General features: G+C 40.5%; 1 protein-coding gene across 3 annotated transcripts; it reads right to left on the bottom strand.

Moving 5' to 3' along the window:
* Window positions 1-746: 746 nt before the first annotated feature.
* Window positions 747-23,359, bottom strand: LOC116058124 (tumor necrosis factor receptor superfamily member 14-like). 3 transcript variants are annotated; one of them, XM_031310802.2, is made up of 8 exons: window positions 23,207-23,359; window positions 23,012-23,104; window positions 6,483-6,608; window positions 3,952-4,110; window positions 2,583-2,667; window positions 2,040-2,176; window positions 1,880-1,915; window positions 747-1,488 (listed from the first exon to the last, which is right to left on the bottom strand). In XM_031310802.2, exons 1-7 carry the CDS (start codon window positions 23,247-23,249, stop codon window positions 1,893-1,895), a joined length of 666 nt encoding a protein of 221 aa, XP_031166662.1. In that variant the 5' UTR covers window positions 23,250-23,359; the 3' UTR covers window positions 747-1,488; window positions 1,880-1,892. The 3 variants fall into 3 exon arrangements, with proteins under 3 accessions (XP_031166662.1, XP_031166672.1, XP_031166653.1); XM_031310812.2 differs by having other exon boundaries at window positions 747-1,485; window positions 1,891-1,915; XM_031310793.1 differs by lacking the exon at window positions 747-1,488 and adding an exon at window positions 1,562-1,818 and having other exon boundaries at window positions 1,891-1,915.
* Window positions 23,360-23,728: the final 369 nt, after the last annotated feature.

Raw genomic sequence — 23,728 nt, 5'->3', positions numbered from 1 at the left:
GTTGAAGATCTCTGTCCTACAGTATCTGCACAGTTTCCTCATCAGTCCTATTCTCATTCGGAAAATGACCATGTCAGGGGTTTCCAAACTTTCACGTGAAGGACCCCTTCATTTACACCATGGATCTTCAACAGGGGGTCCGGGGCCCCTAGGGGGTCCTCAGAGTGCAGTGAAGGGGGGCCTCCAAATTATTGTTCATTTTTGAAAGTTTTTTCAAAAATTAAAAAGTCTTAACATGCATTCAGCATACTAGTAAACATAAATCTCCACTGCTAACTGGCCCATAGGTAGGGTAGTCACTAAGGCCATCAACATACACAGTTCATCCTAAGGATTCACTGGGCTACATGTACTGTATGTTTAACATTAAAACATGATTTGTAAAATCATGCAATTACACAACAATTATTAGGCTATTTTAATAGCTTAGTATTATATGCAAAATAGGTAGTATAAAGGCTTTAGGCCGCCCTACATCTTATTGTAGGCCCAGTTTAATATGCAACTTCATTTTATACAATATATGTAGTGGGGGGGGATTTACACGAATGAGGCCAAGGACCCCCGTCTGATAAGATGTCATCCCAGCCTCCAGAAAATGTTTCAAATTTCAGAATCAGAACTAGAAAAAGGTTTTATTGCTACAATAAGTACACTTATGGAATGTGCTTTGGTGAAGTACATATATAAACAAACATATTAAACATGAATATTAAGTAAACAATACATACAGAAAAACAAATGTATACATACAAAATAACTGTAACTAAAAAAAAAGGTTAAATGGGTTGAACGCAAAATTGGCAAAAGAATATATGGGCAGATGTACAGTCCAGGATGAAGACTAGTGCAAAGTGTAGTGACTAGGGATGGGGATGGTTAAGAGTCAGTGGGGGTCAGGGGCCTTGTTGGTGAGGCTTACTGCTGAGGGGAAGAAACTGTTTTTGTGGCGTGAGGTTAAACAGTTTGTGTCCGGGGTGAGAGGGATCAGCTACAATCTTTCCTGGAGACGTACAGGTCCTGGAAAGACGGCAGATTGCAGCCAATCACCCTCTCAGCAGAGTGGATGATGCGCTGCAGTCTGCCCTTGTCCTTAACTTCTGATGACAACGCAAGGTAACTTTATTTGTATACCACTGTTCAAATACGGAGGCAATTCAAAGTGTTACACAAAGGGAACGAATACATTACAACAACCAAAAACACCGAAACATTAAAATGAGATTTTACAAGATGTGTGTAGCCTAGATTAGGGTCATGTTAACACTAACTTGTAAGCACTGAGCTGCCTGGGTAGTTGTAAACTTTAGTAAATATTTTTTTTTATTTTTTTTATTTGGTGTTAAAACATACAGCACACAACATGAAAACATCTCTGAACCTCACTTACTTAGGTTAGCTATACAGTAATCGCCACAAGCAAGCAATGTCAGACCATGGGCGTCTTGTCCATGAGTACACTTCCTTTTGTGTGGTGGTACGGTTCTGTAGAAAGAAAATACTTCCTTTAAAAAACTGCTCCCAACCAGGTCTGTGGATTATCTTTATCAATGAGGTCATGATTTCTGGAACGAGGCAGAGCTGTTGATTTTTGCAGCACAAGCCGTCTAGTTCAATTATATTGGAGAGAAGGCAGACATTTCTACGGCCGATGTCTCCGACACCAAGCAACTTACACCAAAACAATCTAGATTGATAAATACCACAGTACATGTATGAGGAAAACATATGTGTTTTTTGATTTTGGTGTGAACTATCGGAATAAATGAAATTTAAGTTTCAAGCACAAACCGAGTCACCTCCCTCCAGTACTGGAGTCTAAGTAGGTGGAGAATAAGAGAGAAAGAATTTCATGGGGTGCAAAATTTGAGAAAGATATGGAGAACTTACTGTTATTTTTTTGATGTTAGTCTGCCTGAAATCCAAAAGCAAGAAACGTATTAGCCAAAAATCATTAGCGGCCGTCCACCGGAGGCAATGGAGAGGAAAAGATGTTATGTATTTGTCAGTTAAATTAGGGTTGCAAAACAAGCACTAACCTTTGATCACAAGCCCAGAGACTGTTAATGCTAATAATATTATAGGTATATGAAAGTAATGCTGTCTTGAAGCAGTTCCACAGACAACATCACTGCTCATGCTTCCTTCTGTGACCTTTACTTGGGTTTCTAAGCAACTGTTGGAAAAGAGAAATGAAAGCCAGATTAAGTACTTTGTGTGTTTCATAGGACACATTGAAGTGTCATCATAATCTTAAAAGTACAAAGTGGTAACGTCAAACTAATTAAAAACAAATCAATATTAAAAGTAAAACTTTTAAAAAACGTCTATTGTAAGTTACTTATGTTTTGTGAAATTTGGTTAAAATGAGACTCTGGGATTGGAAATGTTTGGACTCTCCTGCCGACGGGAAGGATTTGTTCAATCACAGGAAATTTTAAACCATAAAACTCAACTACTTATCAACAATCCAATTAGTGCAAAAACAAAAGAGGTCATTTTATGCTACAGGGCAAGGAAAACTTACTTACTTACTTTTTTTTTTTTTTTTTTTACTAATTCCTTAATAAACAATGTCTTACATAGTCCAATCGGTGCAATTCACACCATCCTTTGAAAAATAGCCTGGCTGACACTGTTCACACACGGTGTCAGTTTTCCTGGTTCCTGAGAGAAACAGACAAAAGAGAGAGTCATTACACAGGAACCCAACATCCAGTGAAGATCCATCATTAATCAGACTCAAATCAGTGCCTTCATTGAGTGTTGTTACATGCACAATAGTACCCCAGTTATCATCAGGGTATGTGTTTATCAAGCCGGTCAGTGCAGGAAATGGAATGGAATGAAATGGAAATTGATTTATTTGAAACAGGGACAATGCACAAATAAACATTAAACTTGTAATACAAGAGAATATGTCTTGGGCCCGGTTATAGCAACACTTGCTAATTTGCACCTGTAGTCCCTGGGCAGGTATGACAATTATAAAAATAACTTTTAAAAAGAAATTTAACAGGACTATAGATGACGTGGTGTCCATAGCAATTAAAAACAAGCAGTTTAGCAAAAACAGGGGCTCTCTCTCTCTCCCCCCATCAGTCCTAACTGGCCCAAACTAGATCTCAACTCCTAATTTTGAGATATAAGTAAATTTAGTCCTACTGTAGGTTAACTTTCAGGAGGGTTAATGAGACGTCGATAAGTATGGGCCCAGGTGGGCGCCCGGATAGCTCAGTTGGTAGGGCGGGCGCCCATATACAGAGGTTTACTCCTCGACGCAGCGACCTGCGACCCTTTGCTGCATGTCATCCCCCCCCCTCTCTCTCCTTCGATGTCTTCAGCTGTCCTGTTAAAAATAAAGGCCGAAAATATCCCAAAAAATAATCTTTAAAAAAAAGAAGTAAGGACCCAGGTTACCATATCCTGGTTTCAGAAACCTGAATATGCTAGCTGGAGTCCTCAAACAGAAACTGGAAGAGGTTTCTGTTCATGTGTGCTGCTGCAACTCAAGTTATAGAGTCGTAAGAAAAAATCTGATGATACTTGATGTGATAATGGTCTGTGTGCTGAGAAAAAAAAAAAGTCAAAATCTGACACCAGTCTGACACAGATAATAAACTAAATTGTCACTCTCGTCGTCATCCATTTCTGATGATCAGATGGAAAGGCTAAAAGCAGCAGAGTCCAGGCCACAGGAAATCAAACTGGCACAGAAATGACCACTCTGCTGGATTTGGAGGAGTCAAAGGCATGCGTGAGCTGTCGCAGAGGCTCAGAATCCAGGATACTGTTAACACCATGTATACACGGAGCTGAATAACCAGACTGCAGTATGTGCCATTTAAATGCCGTACCCTGAATGTGATCAAACCCAAGATGAGACTCCAAACCAGGATAGTAGTGTGCATGTAAACTTACTCACTATCAGACATGAATTTTTTTTCTTACCAGGTTCTTTTATCCTCTCACCGGGTGCACAATGTGTATGTTTTTGTGCCAAACTACATCCTATATCATCCATAAACTCTTTGCAGAAATACCCACTTAAAACATCACAGACTGTGTCTGTTGTTGTTGTGCACTCCTGTTTGACAAAGAGACCATGACCTAAGAGCAAACACAAGCAAAGTCATAATACTATTGTTATTCATACATTTAAACATTTTATGCAAGCTTAAATATTATTTGAAATAATGTGATTATGTGCTTCTCGGTTGACTGCAATTAAGGGAAAATTTCCAGATACATAACACATTTTTAGCATACATGTGAATATGCATAAGCAACCGCCAGGGCAGAATACATAAGCAGGTAAATCCATTATATAAACACATTCAACACAGTATGACACAGACTTTAAGCAAACACAACCAACTAGTGATATGAAGTTTACTCAGCCTTTGCTTCTTCTTGGCCAAAGTTCGGTTAGGATAACAATGAACCATAGCGTTTTTCCATTACATGGTACCTGCTCGCCTCGCCTCGACTCTACTAGCCTCACTGTGCATCTGTTTTCCATTGCAGATTTTAGTACCGCCTCAGCGTGGCTGGTCGTCATAGCGGCGCCGCAGTAAACTGCCGTGACCTAACGCGACACACACACACACACAGAACGTCGAAGGTGTGTTGTTGTTGCCACAGCCAGAAGACACATTATGTTTTCAAATGAAGCTGGAAGCAGCAAAAAAAAAAAAACACAGCTGGCTGAACTATTTAAAAATGGCGGTTTGTTCAGGACACCCCCGTCTATCGCTTTCACGTCACCTTTTGGTATCGACTCAGCTCGCTTGGAACCTCGACGGAGGTGGTACTAAAAAAAGTACCTGTTAGCAGGTACCAGGTACTTTTTTTAACTGTAATACTTACTGTATTATTTACAAAGAAAGTATGACTCGGTCAATTCACATATACGAAACATTTACCAAATATGAACAATAACGTTGCTGTCAGTGGGCTTCTTTGCTAGCTGCCCCAGTGTTTCCTCTATGTTGATTTTGTAGTGGCGGCCCGCCATGGCAAAATTTCTGCCGCCACAGAATCAATAGGGCAGACGCACAATGTAGTCGCGGTTGCCTTTTAAATGATCCTGCCGACATTATGCAGCTGCCGCTCACATTGCAATTTAACAACAAGTAGAACTATTCAGAGGTTATTGGGCCCGTTCAGTTTAACTCCACATACTGTTGTGTTGATGGAGTTTATTGTCAAAACGTTCGCTTTCTTCCGACTCAACTATTAAACGAACAGCTCCACCAAAAATGTCACTGCGGTGGGTCTGTTCTAATTGGACAACGTTCAACTTGTCAGTTCTGTCAGCTCACGTTGTTGTTTGGACAGACCTGCCCCCACTGCTAAAAAAAATCCTAAAGGAAACACTGCACCCACCGCTAAGGAAAATTCCAGCACATTGACGGCACCTTAGATAAGACAAAATAAGATACATCTTTATTGATCCCCTGGGTGTTGCCGCAGCACAAGACAGATAGAGAAGAACATGACAAAGTAAAAGAAAAATAAGAATAAATAAAATGAAATAAGATAAGTGTCCTATGTCTGTTCTCCTTGTATATTTTATCTGGTGTTTTATCTTTTGTTCATTTGACTGTATTCGATTTTATTTCTTTGACTGTGAAGCACTTTGTGACTGGTGTCTGGGAAAGGTGCTATATAAATAAACTTTGCTTGCGTCAATCATACTCTAAGTACCAATACAAGAACTAACCTTAAAGCGTAACTCTCGCCAAAATGCAACCTAGGGTCTTTTTGTGAATGTACCCGAGTCAAACTTTCTTTTAAAAGCATAATTAGGATGGAAGCGCCACTTTTAAGATTTACTGTATTCTCGTTTTTTCGGTCAAATGGCCTGAGTGCTAGCGGCACTTCTATAGTGATTTAGTGAACACTAAGAAGGCTCGACACAACATGAGACTTTGCTCCAAGTATCACCAGGGTCTCTACACCTTAACCAAAGCATTGAGAACATTGTTTGTGTACACAGAGTTTACTAAAAAGAAAGGTTTTGAACAACTCACTGTAGCTGCTGTTGTTTCCGCTCGCCGCCATCTCGCCAGTCAAAAAGAGTCAATCTACGAATGTGATTGAACGGATTCCGTAGGAGGAAATATCATTCTTATATGAGGGTCCTTTTTCAACTACAAGGCCAATATTGTTTTTCACTAATGACAAAACAACAAATTATCCGTGCATTTACATGGAACTAAGCTTTAGCAGCTTTCCATCTTTACTCTCCTCCCTGTTACGTTGCATTCGGAGATCGACTCTTTTTGACCGGCGAGATGGTGGCGAGCGGAAAAACAAACTGCTAAAGTGAGTTGTTCAAAACGGTTTTGAACTGTTGTCATATATCCTAATTCCTTTCAACCTTGTCCACGTTACTGCAACTTACTTGTCACAATTAAACTCGATTTGGAGGTTGTCAATAAGAAAGAGATATGTCAATCAATTCATTACGGACATACCTTGGTCACAGACGATGCAGGGGATACAGTTACTCAGGCCGTTGGGTTTGTTCATAAAAGTCCCATTTACACATGAGCTGCACCGTGTGCCAAACTGTAGCGTGCAGTCTTTTCGAACAACTGTACCTGATGGGAAATAACAAACACAAAAAAGAAGTTAAGATACTGTATCTGACAATAATCTTGTTTCAGGTCTTTATTGTGCTAGTGTATAATAATGCCCACATCACGGACCAGAGGGCAGCTTAATATTCACTTTAGGATCAGTTTAACTAATGATTTAACATGCTCTCACTGACTTCAGCTGTTTAAATACATTCACATCCAGCCCAGTATCCAAAAACAGTAACTACAACACTCTCCAACACAGTGACTGCATTTGGTTCAATTTAAAGATTTTTTATGCAAAAAGAAAGTATATCACATCAATATAGAATCAAAGGGATGATGATGATGATGATGATGATGATGATGATGAATAATTTTATTTCGGTTAACATACATGAAGAAACAATTATTGCCACCGTAGCTAATCCGAAAAAGAAATATGTTGCCTATCCTATAATCCCCATAGAATCACCCAGAAATCCAACAAAACTAAATGAAACTAAATACTTGAGTACAATCCTAGTAATTAACAAATGACTTCATAACTCGTAATTATTTTAGATTTTAAAGCTTTTTTTGAAACTCAACAGAGACGTATACACAGTTTCAACTCATCATTAAGTTCATTCCAAAATGTAACCCCCAAAACTGAAACACATCTATATTTTACATTAGTCCTCACTTTACCAGTTTCAAAGATAGAGAACCGTCTTAAATTATAATTACTAGGGTTGCACGATTCAGAAAATGTCACGATTCGATATCGATTTTTAGGCTCACGATCCGAATCAAAATTGATTTTCGGTTCAAAAATGATTCACAGTATTTCCCACAGCTTTCTCTGTGTGATTGCAGTAGACATACAATTTTTTTTTTTTATTAAAAAATATGAATCGATTTTTGGAATTCTACGAATCGATTTTGAATCGGTAGAGCTTGAATCGCGATTCGAATGTGAATCGATTTTTTTGCACACCCCTAATAATTACCTTCTCTTAATTAAAATAAATAAATAAATGAATACAGACAGAAAGGCCATTGTTCACAACTCGAAAAACTATTTCCAAAGTTTTTTTTAAATTTACAAGACCTTGAAATTTCAAGATGCTGGAACTTGTAAAAAATGACACCCAGTCTGAAGAGCTGTGGTATTTACCCAGGCCCTGGTATAATGTTGGTTAAAAAGGGAAATGGTAACGTTACTTTAAGTCAAGTCAAACATATTTATAAAGCACATTTGAAATATATCATATATCACGCCTGAACTTAAACATCATATTAGAATTAAAAAGCAAGCATTCCAGAGCAATGACTTAATGGAACTGAGATCAATTCAAAAAGACCTGAGGGGGAAACAGCACACGTCTTAAGGAAGCCTTCTCAACGAACAATTCGAAAAAAATTTGGGACACTGTGAAAGAAATTACTAAAATGAACTCTGGAAAGAAGGAACTGAATGTGTGGAACGATATGGACAAAGCAAATGATCTCAACTTTTTTTTTTTTTTTTTTTTTTTTAAAAAAACATTTTGACCTTGATTATGAAAGTAATGTGACCCGCTGCAGAGACCTGTCTATGTCATTACCATGTGACCCAATACAGGACAGAATAATAATTGACCCTAAGGCCGGCTACACACTGGATGCGTGGCGTTAGCGTGTCAGCTGCGTGGTGTGTCCGTTTTTATTTCGGCTCCCATGTTAACAGGTTAGAGCTTACACACTGCCTGCGTGACACGCACGTCTCAGGTGCGGCTCGAGCCGCGCCGAAAACGCATGCATGCTAGAAATAGGACTGACGCCTATTTTTCACGCGACACGCAAGCGTGCTGGAAGCATTTCCATTCAAAATAGAATAGGAAAATATGTTTATATGTCATTTTGACACGAATACATTTCATAAATGACATTTTGATGTTTGAAAGTCTCTAAGTTTTGACATAAATGCAGATATAAATGTAATTTAAAAAAATAATAATTATCAATTTTCAAATATTGCACCTGTCAATACAGAACGAAATATTCTGTAGCCTATTTTGCCGTCAATACTGCTGATGTTGTCTTTGCTGTAATCAAATCAGTATATATTCATGTTTAACATGAAGTAGACTACTGCTTGAGTGCAGTTTATCAATGAGAAACATACATGTGTACAGACGAGGCTAGCAGCAGCAGTGCTGCGTCAGACACGTTTCTGGTGTGCAAAGACATAGAAAACGCCACGCAGCCGCCACGCCGCGCATCCAGTGTGTAGCTGGCGTAATGCTGTCACCATAGTTTTTAAAAAGCTGAATAGTAAAAAGGCCAGTAGGCCTGATGATATTTCACCCTTTATTCTTAAAACATTTTCGGATGAGCTGACTCTGGCTTGGAGCCCTCTATTCCAGCTCGCTGTCGATACGTGTACCATCTCTACTATTTGGAAGACATCTGTTGTAGGGCTGCATGATATGAGGAAAATGTGCAAAATGCAATAATGTTGTTGAATATCGCGATAACGATATTACTCATAAACAGATATTAAAATGTGCTCAGTTCTGCATTTCTGCTGCTTTCAGTATTCTTCTACAATACAACAAATTGCTTGTTGAATTTAAAACAAAAATAAAATCATTTTCAACATTCTTTTATGGACAAATTGAACATTACATTGAATATAAAAGCAGCACTAAAAAAAGAATGACAGGTACATTTTAAAGTGCATTTTTCTTCTGATATTTTCTTTCAACTAACACAAAAAATCTTTTTAGTGTCGCAGCCTTTCGCTGTATATTGCGCCAGTTGATATTGCGATGACGATAAAAAAAACGATATATTGTGCAGCCCTAATCTGTTGTCATTCCTGTGCCTAAAAAACCCTGCACTGCCATAATGATTACAGACCAATAGCGCTGACTTCAATAGTGATGAAATCATTAGAACATATAATGTTAGGTAATCTAAAGAGTGAGGTACAGCATCTCTTGGACCCTTACCAATTTGCCTATAATAATGGCAGGGGTACAGACGATGCCTTAATCACTACTGTACACTCTATTTTAAAGCACCTTGAAAATCCATCGGCTTATGTTTGATTATTATTTATGAACTTCAGCTCAGCATCCAATTGTATTCTCCCTCAGACACGGTTATGTAAATTACAACATTATTGGATGATATGGTTCTTTTCTGACAGACCAAAAGCAGCAGGTAAGAGTAAACTCCACTCTATCTAATACTCTGAACATAAGTACAGGTGTCCCCCCAAGGCTGTAAAAGCTCTCCTATACTCTTCACAATATATACAAATGATATATTTGATGATATATATACAAAAGATTCAGACATTGCCATTTATACTCAGGAGATAGAGGAGTCAGTGAAGTGGTGCAACAAGCATAACCTGGCGCTTACTGTAAATAAAACCAAAGAAATGATTTTCGACCCCAGGTCTGTAGGAGATCAATGCACACTCCAAATTGAGGGTGGGGCAGTAGAGCAGGTAACAACATATAAGTAGTTAAGCATACAATTGAACAGTCAGTTGCATCAAGTGGAGTATGTTTGCTCACGGGTAAGTCAGTGTCTATAGACTTAGAGTTCATGGAGTGGACAAAGATATCATGCTACTGTTTTACAAGTCAGTGATTTAATCTATTGTTTATTATGGCATCATGGCTTGGTTTGGTAACCTGTCCATTAAACTAAAACCGCAGGCTGGAAAAATAATTGGCCAAAGGCCACCAATTCCTCTTCAGGAGATCTTTGAGGAGGCTGTGAGGAGTCTTAAAATAGTGAATAGTGAGTATGAGCTGATGCCATCAGGCAGAAGGTACAGGTTACCAAACTGCAGCTACTACAGCTGAACAGGTATAAATTCTCATTTGTGCCGCTTTCAATCAAACTAATGAATACAGTGCATTTAGGCTGCAGTGATGTATGTGTTTTATCTCATTACTTGGCTTGGGCGTGATGGTGCTGAAGTTAAGCATAGGTAATATCTGTGGTACTTACCATTATGGTTGTAGGATGTTCAATATCTGATAGGGTACTGATGCAATATTTTTAAATTGATATGGTAGTGTGCAATTATGCATTTGGCCATTGTGCAATACATAAGTTATTGGCCACAGCATGAGCTAATGGGAAATGTGCAATCTGAGCAGAATGAAGTGCAATATGAGGGGGGAGGATGTGTTGTGGGTTCTCTTCTCTGTGAGTGTGAGGGAAAGTAGGGGGGGGGGGTCTGGTGTGAGGTTTATCAGATGTTTATTCACGCATTGGATGAGATATTGTATGATTATGTTTCTATGTCTGTTTACTGTATGTTTATGTGTGTTTATGTGCAATGGGTCCCCATTTTCAGTTCTCTCGACTGCCCAAGACGAATTTCTCCGATAGCAGACAATATAGGCTTATCTTATCTTATTTAAAAACAACCAAAGTGTTGACCAAAGTGCTGTAACGTTAACATGTTCCGGCGTGTTCCGACGTTGGATCCGGAACCTTTTTTATTGGATCGGAACCTCCTGTGTCACTATGAAAAATGAATCGCCTAAATGAAGAAAAAAAAGTATTACTGTTTGTGTAGTGTTCAATGTTGTTATCTGTCTTGTTAGTCTTTATTCCCCATTGAAGTTCCACAAAAATCTTGTGTTTGCCTTTTCGATGCGTTCTGAGGTGAAAAGACAGAGGGGGGAGAGGGACGGAGGGAGGGGAGGCAGAGGGGGGAGAGGGACGGAGGGAGGGGAGGCACTTCAAGTGACACATGCTCTTGTCAAAAAAGGTCAAAAAGATAACAAAGTTTGCTTAACTTTTTCAAAAGCACTGGCCGGTCGGATCCCAAACAAGCAAAAACCGTGGAGTGTGGAGACCACGGTGGTTTTTTTTGGTTAATTTAATAGTCAGATGGATTGCTGCTTGTGAAAACGATTGTTGCATTGTATTTTTTTTATTACATTTCGCACCGATGCAGTGCATGTTCTAAAATAAAAATAAACACTGCCCTGATGTACACACAGCGTTGTTTAGGTTTTTTTAGTCAGAGAAACTACGTAGGCAGTGTCATTTTTTTTTTTTTTGTTCCGTTACCTCCAAGGGGGTAAGCTTCTCCTCACAACCATAGACTGTATATATTAATGGACAGAGCATGAGTGACGTCACCCATTGGTTTGTGGAGATCAGTTATCCGTCGTCGAGTTTGCGTTTATGGGCGCAGCCATCCTGGTTGCGGATGTGACGTTTTTAGACGAGAGGGCGGAGTGAGGGAGGAGCCATAGACTATTGGGCGGTGTCTGACTGTTTTTTTTTTTTGGAGTTGGCAACGCTGCTTACACTCTACGTTACCTTACACACGTTCACTGGCAATCTGGATGCAACTGCTGCTGAAAGCTAGCATACATAATTCGAGGTAAGATATAGCTTCGCTAGGTTTTAAATATATCTTTGTCCAATAGTTATATTACATATAAGATGAGTCACATTGTAAAGTAAATGTATCTGAAGTTACCATGTAAATTGTCTGTAACGTTAGCTAGCCACTGGTAAAACATGCTAACGTTAATTTTCTGCAAATCGAAGTTTACGTTGCCCTAATTTAAACGTAGTGTCAGCGAAATGCAAAACGGGGATTGTTAATGCTTATCATTATCTAACACTAAGTATTAGCAGATGTATAACCAAGTTTCTTAGAACGTTTGGTTAACTGTAATAACCATAATGCACTGATAATGTCTTGCTACTGTTTGCTCCATCAGTCTATGGTTGGCGCATTTAGCCTTTACATGCTTTTAAGAGCTAACGTTAGCAGAAATAAGCTCATTTAACTAAATTAAAGTTACACTAAAGAACAATAGACTGTTGTTGATTCATCTGTATTCTCCCCCGATAATTAATGAAGTACAGTTACATGCTAGTGTGCATATATATTTAACTATGAGGGGCTCAAATAGAAATTGATGACTCTTTCTTTCAGAAATAGGAGTGTGGAGAGACACGATGGCATGTGCACCCACCCAATACCTCAGAAGTAAGTCCATCTTCTCTGGCATCACCCAGAGATGCAGGTGGAGGGCTGTTAACAATCCGGGGAAGATCGACAAGGCTCGCAAGGTTTTTTTTTTCCACTGTGCATTACAGACAACCAACAGACTGTCACACTATGCTCACTTTAATTGTAAAGGCAGCTTTTATTTCTTTACCCAGGCATTTGGACTTGACTGAACAGAGTGCTGCACAAGTGTTTTAAGCTTTATATGTTAAGCTATATTTTTATATTGTGGTTTGTAATGTCAACCATTTCTACTGTAATTAACAATGTGACACTAGTGATTCAACTACCCTTTTTTTCATATGCAGACATGTCTTACCTTGACCCACAGCAGTGTTTTATGTGTGGAATGTACACCGGATTGTAAAAGGTGAACTACATTATTTAATTCATCAATTTAACCCCTAACCCTAACATAATCTTAAAAATATTCAATTCAATTCAATTTTCAATTCAATTTTATTTATAGTATCAAATCATAACAAGAGATATCTCGAGACACTTTACAGATAGAGTAGGTCTAGACCAAACTCTGTAGTTTACGAAGCCCCAACTATTACAGTGGTTGCCTCAAGAGCAAGCATTAGCAGTAGCTATTGCGACAGTGGCGAGGAAAAACTCCCTTTTTTTGTTAGGAAGAAACCTCGGACAGACCCAGACTCTTGGTAGGCGGTGTCTGACGGCACCAGTTGGGGGAGTGGTGAATGGTGGCAATAATAGTCATAATAAAGATAGTGAAGCAGTGATCACAATGGTAGTCATAGTAGTTCATGTCATAGTAGGGCACAGCAGGGCGTTACGGGGTGTAGTGTGGCACAGCAGCCTGGGTGGACGCGGTTGGACGCGGCAGGACGCAGTCGGACACTGCGGGGAATCACAGAGCGTAGCAGGGTGTAGTAAGTCCATAGCGTCAGCTGCACCCAGGACCCCGGTGTAGGTGCCACCCAATTCCAAGGCGATGTTCTGGGTGAAGAAGAAGCAAAGGGACTCCGGGGAGAAAACTCCCCAGAGCTAGGTTAGTAACAGGCATTTCTGGGACTAAGATGCACACAAAAGGAGACAAGTGAAAAGAGAGAAGAGGGAGCGGCTCATTGTGTCCTTGGAAGGAGCTTCCCACAGCAGTCTAGAGTTATAATAGCATAACTAAGAGAGGCAGGCTAAAGAGAGGGGCCCTGGACCGGGCTCGTACTCTCCCCTGCCGGAACGGGCTTGTACTTCCTGCCTCCCTCTACTCTACTCTACTATGCTGCAACTCCTCACTCCCTAACTATAAGCTTTATCAAAGATGATGGTTTTCAGTTTATTCTTAAATGTGGCGACGGTGTCAGCCCCCCGAACCCAAGTTGGGAGCTGGTTCCACAGGAGAGGAGCCTGGTAGCTGAAGGCTCTGGCTCCGATTCTACTTTTAGAGACTCTAGGAACCACAAGTAGCTCTGAGTTCTGGGAGCGCAGTGCTCTAGTGGGACAATAAGGTACTAAAAGCTCTTCTATGTATGATGGTGCTTGACCATTTAGTGCTTTGTAGGTCAGGAGAAGGATTTTAAATTCAATCCTGGATTTTACAGGAAGCCAATGCAGAGAAGCTAATACAGGAGAAATGTGATCTCTTTTGTTAGTTCTTGTCAGAACACGTGCTGCAGCATTCTGGATCAGCTGGAGGGTCTTGAGGGACTTATTTGAGCAGCCTGATAGTAAAGAATTACAGTAGTCCAGCCGGGAAGTTACGAATGCATGGACTAGTTTTTCAGCATCGTTTTGAGACAGGATGTTCCTGATTTTGGCAATGTTACGAAGATGGAAAAAGGCTGTTCTTGAGGTTTGTTTTAAGTGGGCGTTAAAGGATAGATCCTGGTCAAAAATGACTCCTAGATTTCTGACAGTAGTGCTGGAGGCCAGGGCAATACCATCTAGGGTAGCTATATATTTAGATAATGAAGTTCGGTGGTGCTTGGGTCCCAGCACAATAACTTCCGTTTTGTTTGAGTTCAACATCAGAAAATTGTGGGTCATCCAGGATTTTATATCTTTAATGCACGCTTGAAGTTTAGCTAACTGACCGCTTTCGTCTGGCTTGATTGACAGATATAATTGGGTGTCGTCTGCGTAACAGTGAAAGTTAATTGAGTGTTTCCTAATAATATTGCCTAGAGGAAGCATATATAAAGAGAATAGAATTGGTCCAAGCACTGAGCCTTGAGGAACGCCATGGCTAACTTTAGCGTATTTGGATGGTTTATCGTTAATATTAACAAATTGGGATCGCTCAGAAAAATAGGACTTAAACCAGCTTAGTGCGATTCCTTTAATGCCAACTAAATGTTCCAGTCTCTGTAAGAGGATGGTATGGTCAATAGTGTCGAATGCAGCACTAAGATCTAATAAGACAAGTACGGAGACAAGTCCTTTGTCAGCAGCAGTTAGAAGGTCGTTAGTGATTTTCACCAGTGCCGTCTCTGTGCTATGATGCATTCTAAATCCTGACTGAAAGTCTTCAAATAGACTATTTCTATGCAGAAAGTCACACAATTGATTAGCGACTACCTTCTCAAGGATTTTGGAGAGAAACGGGAGGTTAGATATAGGTCTATAGTTGGCTAAGACCTCAGGGTCGAGGGTGGGTTTTTTCAGAATAGGTTTTATCACAGCTACTTTAAAAGACTGCGGTACGTGACCCGTTAATAAGGACATATTGATCGTATCTAGTAATGTGGTATTGACCACGGGTAGTGCTTCTTTAAGTAGCTTCGTTGGAATGGGGTCTAAGAGACAGGTAGTTGGCTTAGCTGAAGAGACCCTTAACATTAATTGTTGGAGGTCTAAAGGATAAAAGCCGTCTAAATAAGTATCAGGTCTTATCGTTCTCTCTAGCCCTCCTGCACCCAATGGTGAGTCGTTGGAAGCTGTGGGCAGAAGGTGATGAATTTTTTCTCTAATTGTTATAATTTTATCATTAAAAAAGGTCATGAAGTCATCACTGCTCAGAGCTATAGGAATAGATGGCTCAACAGAGCTATGACTCTTTGTCAGCCTGGCTACAGTGCTGAAGAGAAACCTTGGATTGTTCTTATTTTCTTCTATTAGTGTTGAGTAGTAGTCTGATCTGGCATTTCTGAGGGCCCTCCTATAATTTTTTAGACTATCTTGCCAATCCACACGAGATTCTTCCAGTTTGGTGGAACGCCATTTACTTTCAAGTTTTCGTGAGATTTGTTTTAATTTGCGAGTTTGGGAGTTATACCAAGGTGCTAGTTTCCTTTCCTTCATCATCTTCTTTTTGAGAGGAGCAACAGAGTCTAAAGTAGTCCGTAGGCAGGCCGTAGCAGCGTCTACAAAGTTATCAAGTTGGGAGGGACTAGAGTTAACATAACAGTCCTCTGTTATATTAAGGCATGACATTGAGTTAAGTGCTGTTGGAATAGCTTCCTTAAATTTAGCTATAGCACTGTCAGATAAGCATCTAGTGTAGAAACTTTATTTAATTTCGTATAGTCTGGTAGTAGGAATTCGAAAGTTATTAAAAAATGGTCTGATAATAAAGGATTCTGCGGAAATACTATTAAATCGTCAATTTTGATGCCATATTCTAGCACAAGGTCGAGGGTGTGGTTAAAACAGTGCGTGGCCTTATGCACCCTCTGACTGAAACCAATAGAATCTAGCAGTGAATTGAAAGCAGTACTAAGGCTATTGCTCTCAATGTCCACATGGATATTAAAATCACCTACAATAAGTACTTTGTCTGATTGAAGGACTACGCATGATAAAAACTCTGAGAATTCAGATAAAAACTCAGAATATGGACCTGGTGCTCGGTAAACAACAACGAATATAATTGGCTGTACTGTTTTCCATGTTGGGTGTTGAAGATTAAGAACAAGGCTTTCAAACGAATTATAATTTAGTTTAGGTTTAGGATTAATTAACAGGCTCGAGTCAAATATGGTTGCAACTCCCCCTCCTCGGCCTGAGCCTCGTGGAATTTGGGTATTATTATGACTGGGAGGAGTGGCTTCGTTTAAACTAACATATTCGTCATGGCCCAGCCAGGTTTCGGTGAGGCAGAATAAATCAATGTGGTTATCTGATATCAATTCGTTTACCAATAATGCTTTCGATGACAGAGATCTAATATTTAATAGTCCACATTTGATTTTCCTATTCTGTTCTATCGTTGCAGTGGTTGTTTTAATTCCAATTAGGTTGTTTAGTATAGCACCTCTTTTGTTAGCGTTTGGTTTAAACGGTCTCAGTCGGGGGACAGACACGGTGGTTATGGGATTATGAATGGGTGATTGCTCTGAAGGGAGCACAGAGGGGCGTGTAGCGCTGTATCTCTGATTATTGACTTTGGGAGAGTGTGTCTGGTCAGTGTGCTTGTGGGAGTGTTTACGGGATGTAAACAGTCAATCAGAGGTCTGGGTATGCAGGGCGTGGTGCAAATTTCCACGTAGCATCTGGCTTCCGCGTGTATTGGGATGAATCCCATCCCTGCTGAACAGGGAGCCACGTTCCCAAAACAGATTGAAGTTGTCAATAAAACCTATCCTGTGAATACTGCATGTGAGCTGGAGCCAGGTGTTAAGGGAGAGTAGTCTACTAAAGAGGCATGATCCGCGACCTAGAGATGGAAGTGGGCCCGAAATAAAAACCGACTTCCCAGTGCTTTTTAAAGCCTCAATGAGAGTGGTAAAGTCTCGCCTTGTGCGCTCACACTCCTGAATCCGAGTGGACATGTCGTTATGTCCACAATGGACCACGATGCGTTTGATAGAGGTCGGAAATGAGGGTATCAGGTCCATAACTTTAGCCAGGATGTCTGCAACTTTGGCTCCGGGAAAACAGTGTGTGACAGCATTATGAAACCGTAGGTCTCTAGTGATGGAGTCCCCAATAATTACTGTGGTTAGGGGGAAGAGCGGACGAGGAGTGGGGGGGGTGTGGATAGCCGGTGACGGGAGCAAAACAGTCAGTGTCGGTTTCAGATGGGCAGGGAAAAGAAGAGGAAGAATGCTTACCGTTCGGTTGTGGAGATTGTTTTTGAGGAACGTTGTCATTTGGCCGATCCAGGCAGTGTAGGCCACCGGACCGTCTGACTACCGCATCCCTCAGAAGCTTTCGCCGCGCGGTAGCAATCGTCTTCCGTGACGACGGCTGGTCAGTCTGCTTTGAAGCGGGGCGAGCCCGGTGAGCCGCACTGGCCACCACCGGCTCCGACTCCGACAAAGCATTGAAGCGGTTGGAGAGGCTGAGGGCAGGAGGCGATGGAGCCCTACCCGAGGCTCTCTTTCGGCCGCAAACCACCTCAGTCCAGGGTGGCTTGATAACCGGTGTCGAGCAGGGCGATGGGCGTGGGCAGGCAACTGGGTCCCATGGCGCGGTATCCTGGAAGGCCGCCGAGAGAGATGAGATCCGGAGCGACTGATTATGAGCCACGTCCAAGCAGGCGGTTAACAAAGCATCTTTGGTTTTTAAGTCCTCGGAAAGCCGACGAACATCTTCCCTGAGGTCAGCAATTTCTTTGTTTGTATTATTGAACAACGAGGAAATCCTGAGGGGGAGTGGGGACTCGCCAGGTGTAGAGGTTGCCATGAGGCTAGCGTTAGTTTAGCCGGTAGGCCTAGTCTTGATAAATTAGCGTGAGGCTAATACTTACTTACACGTAACAATGTATCTTTGGTTTTAAAAACACTATATTAGTATAATAAAAACTAGGCGATAGAGCCGACTGTTAGGTAGGAGGTTGAAGGCAGCTGCCGGCTGCCTCGTCCCCGCCGACTGCCTAACCCTAACATAATCTTAAAAATATTGCCAGTGTTATTTGTGGTTTATGTAGTTTTTGAAGTTAATGCCCATTTCAACGTGAAATAAAGGTCTTTCTAAAGCTACATTTGTTGTTTTTCTGAAGCAACTATAGGAACATACACAATATTGTAGTCATACAAGAAGACATTGGTAATTTGATAGAATTTGTAATTGATTAAAAGTGTCTATTTTGGCTTTAATCAACATAAATGATTTCTTAAATGTTACCATACTTGAATGTTGACAAAGAAGGATCAGGAAAATGTAGTTTGTGCTTTTCTTGTGTGTCTTTATGTACTTGTCAATTGTAATCACCATGAAAACACTTCACCAAAGTCCTTTTAGATTAATTTATAGGCATATACTCAATTTTGACATACATAGTCAAGTGTTTAGTAGTGTACTGTGTAAGGTTATTGCAAATTCATTATAACAAAAGTATTATCACAAATCATTGGTTGATTGTGGTAGATGAGAGGCAGCTGGAACCCAGACTCCCACACTCTGGACTCCACTCCTGCAATAAGAGACAGACAGAGAGAGGGAGGGAGGAGAGACAGACAGACAGAGAGAGGGAGGGAGGAGAGACAGAGAAGCTACCTAGGAGCAGCAGGCCTAACAGTAACACAAGAGGACACATCTATTACAGGACTCACATTTTGAACCTCTAAATACCAATGACTGCTAAAATGCTAAAAGTTGGTCTGTCCTTTCAGCAGAAGAAGCTGAACCGAAAATGATTTTCTGGCATCGTTATAATCAGAACACATTTGAGAACTTTGGATGTGGTCAATGCAATCTGTTTTCCACAACAAGATGAATGGCACCAAATACGCTGCTCTATACACCAGGTCTTCTCTCTGGCTCTGGTCATTCAGTTTTCAGTGTGGACACCTTTGTAAAAGACAAACATGTAGTTAAGGCATGGTAGATCACAATGAATTATATTACTATATGAGCTTGTACATGAAGGCATGCTTCAGTTGAGGACATGCAGTATTAAGTAAACATACTCCTACATGTCAAATTTATCTTTGACAATGTGTATTGTACGCAACACTTTTTTAGTGATATGTACATTTTAGTAATAAACAGAATTTGTAAATATAGATTGTAACATGTATGTGACTCATCTTAAAACAGACTATGTGCTGACAGAAGGTCTTCAAATAGATTAGCAGACACAACTACAGTAAGTGGAAGAAAGACCTCAGTGTAACAGCATCAGCAACAGTGGTTAATAACTCCTGCAGCATGCTTGTTAGGTACATTAACAGTCTGAAATAATGTATTTAGAATTTTGAGAAAAGAATATTGAACCTGGTGCTTTATACAATACATTTGGCTGCAGAACTGAAGATTTTTGAAGATAGAACACTTATGTAACTTTACAATAATATATATATTTTTTCATGTGCGACATTTTATTGCAAAAACGGATATTCTGGCCTACTGCCCCGTCCGTCGACGCGCTCCAGCGCGGCTTTGTCCGAGGTGAGGGTGACGGTGATGCTGTGTGGGTGTCTGTGCCTGTCCTTCGGGCGCCTCCGGGTAACGTTGCCCAACTCTCGGGCGGGGTACATATATTTCAGTATATTCAAGTAAAAGCATCTCCGCTTGTCCCGTGCGAATGCCCCACACAAAACTCAGATGTGAGGGGGTACTTTATAAATCACACGCGGTCCCAAAATTATTCTAATCCCGTGCGAATAGGGTTTATATGAATTTGCACTATAACGTTAGCTATATCAGGCTTTGACTTTAAGCTAACATTACCATTATATGCGCATCGATTAGCAATAACATCACATATGGTTAAAAACAGATTACCGGCGAGACCGTTGTGCATACCTACTGTATACGACTGTAACGTTAAATATATTAATTTTAATCCGTTTATACGGTCTGGTCTGCATAACGTTATTAGTTAGCCCGCTAGCTTGGTTAGCAAGGTGCAATCTAGCTAGCTAACTGATATTCATTGGGATGCTAACGTTGGCTAACGAAAAACGGTATTAAAACAAAATGTAACGTTACTTACCGGAAAAACTGAACTGCCGACTCCTTTGAGTGTCTTGTCGTACAACCGAACGTTGAACAAGACATTATTAGGCGACCAACTGTCACAGTCACGAAGACGAAAGCTGGTCAACCCCCAAAGTGAAGTTTACGTGCCATGGATAAGCTTTGCTAAACCTCTGTCATGATTGACAGGCCGCGAACTGTCAATCACATCATAGCCACGCCCTAAAACATCCCCGCTTTATCGCCGATTTTAAAATCAACGAGACCATAATTCAAAAAATGAACATCATTCTGTGTTGCAGAAGACTTAAAACTAGCGATTGAGAATATAAACTCTTAATTGAAATGTTTACTGAGGTAATAAATCAAGTGAGAAGTGGGTCATTTCGCCATAGACTTCTATAGAAACGGACCTCCTTTTTGCAACCGCACGTTTCGCCCCCTGCTGGAATTCAGATAGAATGCAGGTTTAAGGCACTTCCGCATTTGCCGCATTTTGCTGAACCGGATGCGCTGTCCACTAATATATACAGTCTATGCTCACAACGCGTACCTCCTATGGCGCCATTTTGATGCTAACAAGCCATCACCTCCCGTTAGCATTCCATTGAATGCCATTCATTTTGGCGTCACTTTGACAGCAAATAACTTTACATCTGAAGCGTTTAAAGACTCTATTTGTCCATTGTTTATTTCTAAAGAAACACGACAATGTATAAAAGGCTCCATTACCTTGTACCTCACGTTATGGCTCCGTAGCAGACGTTTTTGTAAAAATAGGCTAACGATTGTGTCATAACCACGGGACTTTCTGTCTCACAGTAGAGGAATTACCGTATAGTACAGGAGAAGCTTGCAGGCAGTTTGGACTTACATTAGCTGTTTAAGTTTAATTACTAATGTTAACTAGAATTTTAGTTAGCAATAATTAGCCTGTGTCCATGTTATCTCCTTACGTATACCTACGCTCTCCGTCTCTGCAAGACTGGGAATGATTGAGATTTCTCTTGGCACAGCTACCAGAAGACTTCCAACTTTCAGACAGGTTGCTCACGGCACATTTACGTCTGCGCAGTATCGCTCAGCCATCACCGGAAATCATGATGGAAATCATCCTTCACTGGTCTCCGTCCAGAGCAAGGGGGTAAGCTTTGCTTCAGAGCTCGAACCTCCAATGGCGCCATTTTGATGCTACAAAGCGATCACCCGACGTTAGCATCCCATTGACTGCCATTCATTTTGACGTCACTTTGACAGCGAATAACTTTACATCTGAAGCGTTTAAAGACTCTATTTGTCCATCGTTTATTTCTAAAGAAACACGACAATGTATAAAAGGCTCCATTACCTTGTATCTCATGTTATGGCTCCGTAGCAGACGTTTTTGTAAAAATAGGCTAACGATTGTGTCATAACCACGCAACTTACTGTCGCATAGTAGAGGAATTACCGTATAGTACAGGAGAAGCTCGCAGGCAGTTTCGACTTACATTAGCTGTTTAAGTTTAATTACTAATGTTAACTAGCATTTTAGTTGTCCATGTTATCTCCTTACATATACCTACGCTCTCCTTCTCTGTAAGATTCGGAATGATTGAGATTTCTCTTGGCACAGCTACCAGAAGACTTCCAACTTTCAGACAGGTTGCTCACGTCATATTTACGTCGTCTCTCTCAGTTGGAGGCTGCGCAGTAACGCTCAGCGGTCACCGGAAAAGTGCTTCTAACGGCCTTCACTGGTCTCCGTCCAGAGCAACGGGATCTGTTGGTCCAGTTTATATACAGTCTATGGTTACCTCCAACCCCCGTTTGAGTCGCTGGATCCACCCCCCCTCTGCGCTCCGGGACCTCCCACTTTACAAATTAAGCACTGTAAAGACCAAAGCAGGTAGCTAAAATCACACACATAAGAAACATACACACACACACACACTCCACACGGCTTATAGGCACAAATAAACAGCTCATACGCACAAATAAACAGAGGTGTATAAAGTACTAGAGACCCATACTTGAGTAAAAGTACAAGTGCTCTATCAAAAAAGTGACTTGAGTAGAAGTTGAAGTGATCTTTAAGCACCCCACTTAAGTGGAAGTACTAAAGTATTCAGCATTTTTTGTACTTAAGTATTGCAAGTAGATAATTTTAATATTTACTACTCAAGTACTAAAAGTAAAAGTACAGTAACTAACGTAGCTGTAACTACACACACTGTAACCTCCAGTCTCCGTAGCGTGAGGAATTCGCAACAGTAACGAGTAACGAAGTAACAATTATTAGTATTAAACTCATCGAAAATATGTACTCAAGTAAAAGTGGAAGTAGGAGAAAAAAATAATACTCCAGTAGAGTACAGATACAGCTTTTTAGTACTTAAGTACAGTAGTGAAGTAGTTCTACTTCGTTACTAAGCTCTGCAAATAAACCGAGATCAGCCACATCAGGAGGATTCAAACGCTAGCGGCCAATATATATAATATACAATAATACAAGTGTGTGTTTCGTGCTTTCACTAAACGTAACGTTAGCAAAATGCAGCTAACTTTGGACAGCGTAATAGTGTACCTGCTTGGCACATCGGACAGCACTGCCCATCTCTTGTTGCATATTCTTTTGGAAGACAGCCCAGTCCTGGTGTCATAAAGGCGGCGACATACCCTATTACATAAAGAAAAGGTTTTAGTAGCCTGCACTAGGCTAGGCTAACGTCAGCTAAAGCCAGCAACGTAACAAGGCTTCCGGCTACAGTTAGATACTTACCCAAGACCACCACTGTCGAATGCATTAAAACGCAGGCTATCATATAGTTTTATTAAATATAATACTGTATACTTTTTAGAATATTGTAAACAAGTAAATTAACTCAACAGCAGTAGGAATTCCCCTCACAAACGATATGGGTGTGTCACGTGATTTTTTCTTCTTTATTTAAAAGGGACAACGCACATTAATCAACATGAGTACAGAGCAGACTGTTTATATTATATACAGTCTATAGTACAGAGTCCAACATGTAAACACACAGAGACACTACTTCAGCGATAAAGACAAAAACACATTATTCTGGATTATGGCAGCATATTTGATTAGTCAATAACCAATGTTTTATGGATTTGGAGGATTTGATAGATGTGATGTTCCTTAGTTCTGTGGGTATGGCGTCCCATGTATGGGCTGCTCGAAAGGAAAAAGCTGACTGTCCAAAACTACTTTTTCTACATGCTCAACTTGTAAGGAATGCCATTTCACTCAATATGCATACGAAATATATCCTGAAATAAA

Source organism: Sander lucioperca, chromosome 12, assembly GCF_008315115.2.
Source record: "Sander lucioperca isolate FBNREF2018 chromosome 12, SLUC_FBN_1.2, whole genome shotgun sequence".
NCBI lineage: Eukaryota > Metazoa > Chordata > Actinopteri > Perciformes > Percidae > Sander > Sander lucioperca.
The sequence above is the reverse complement of the archived record's forward strand: the minus strand, read 5'-3'. Positions and strand labels throughout refer to the sequence as shown.

What these genes read in the sequence shown, in the direction of transcription:
- LOC116058124 (XM_031310802.2), bottom strand. Translation starts at nt 23,249, where the DNA reads ATGATAGCCTGCGTTTTAATGCATTCGACAGTGGTGGTCTTGG. An exon ending in TTCGACAGTGGTGGTCTTGG is followed by an intron (nt 23,105 to 23,206) that starts GTAAGTATCTAA and finishes TTTATGTAATAG; the next exon opens with GGTATGTCGCCGCCTTTATG. An exon ending in AATTGCACCGATTGGACTAT is followed by an intron (nt 2,177 to 2,582) that starts GTAAGACATTGT and finishes CTTTTCCAACAG; the next exon opens with TTGCTTAGAAACCCAAGTAA.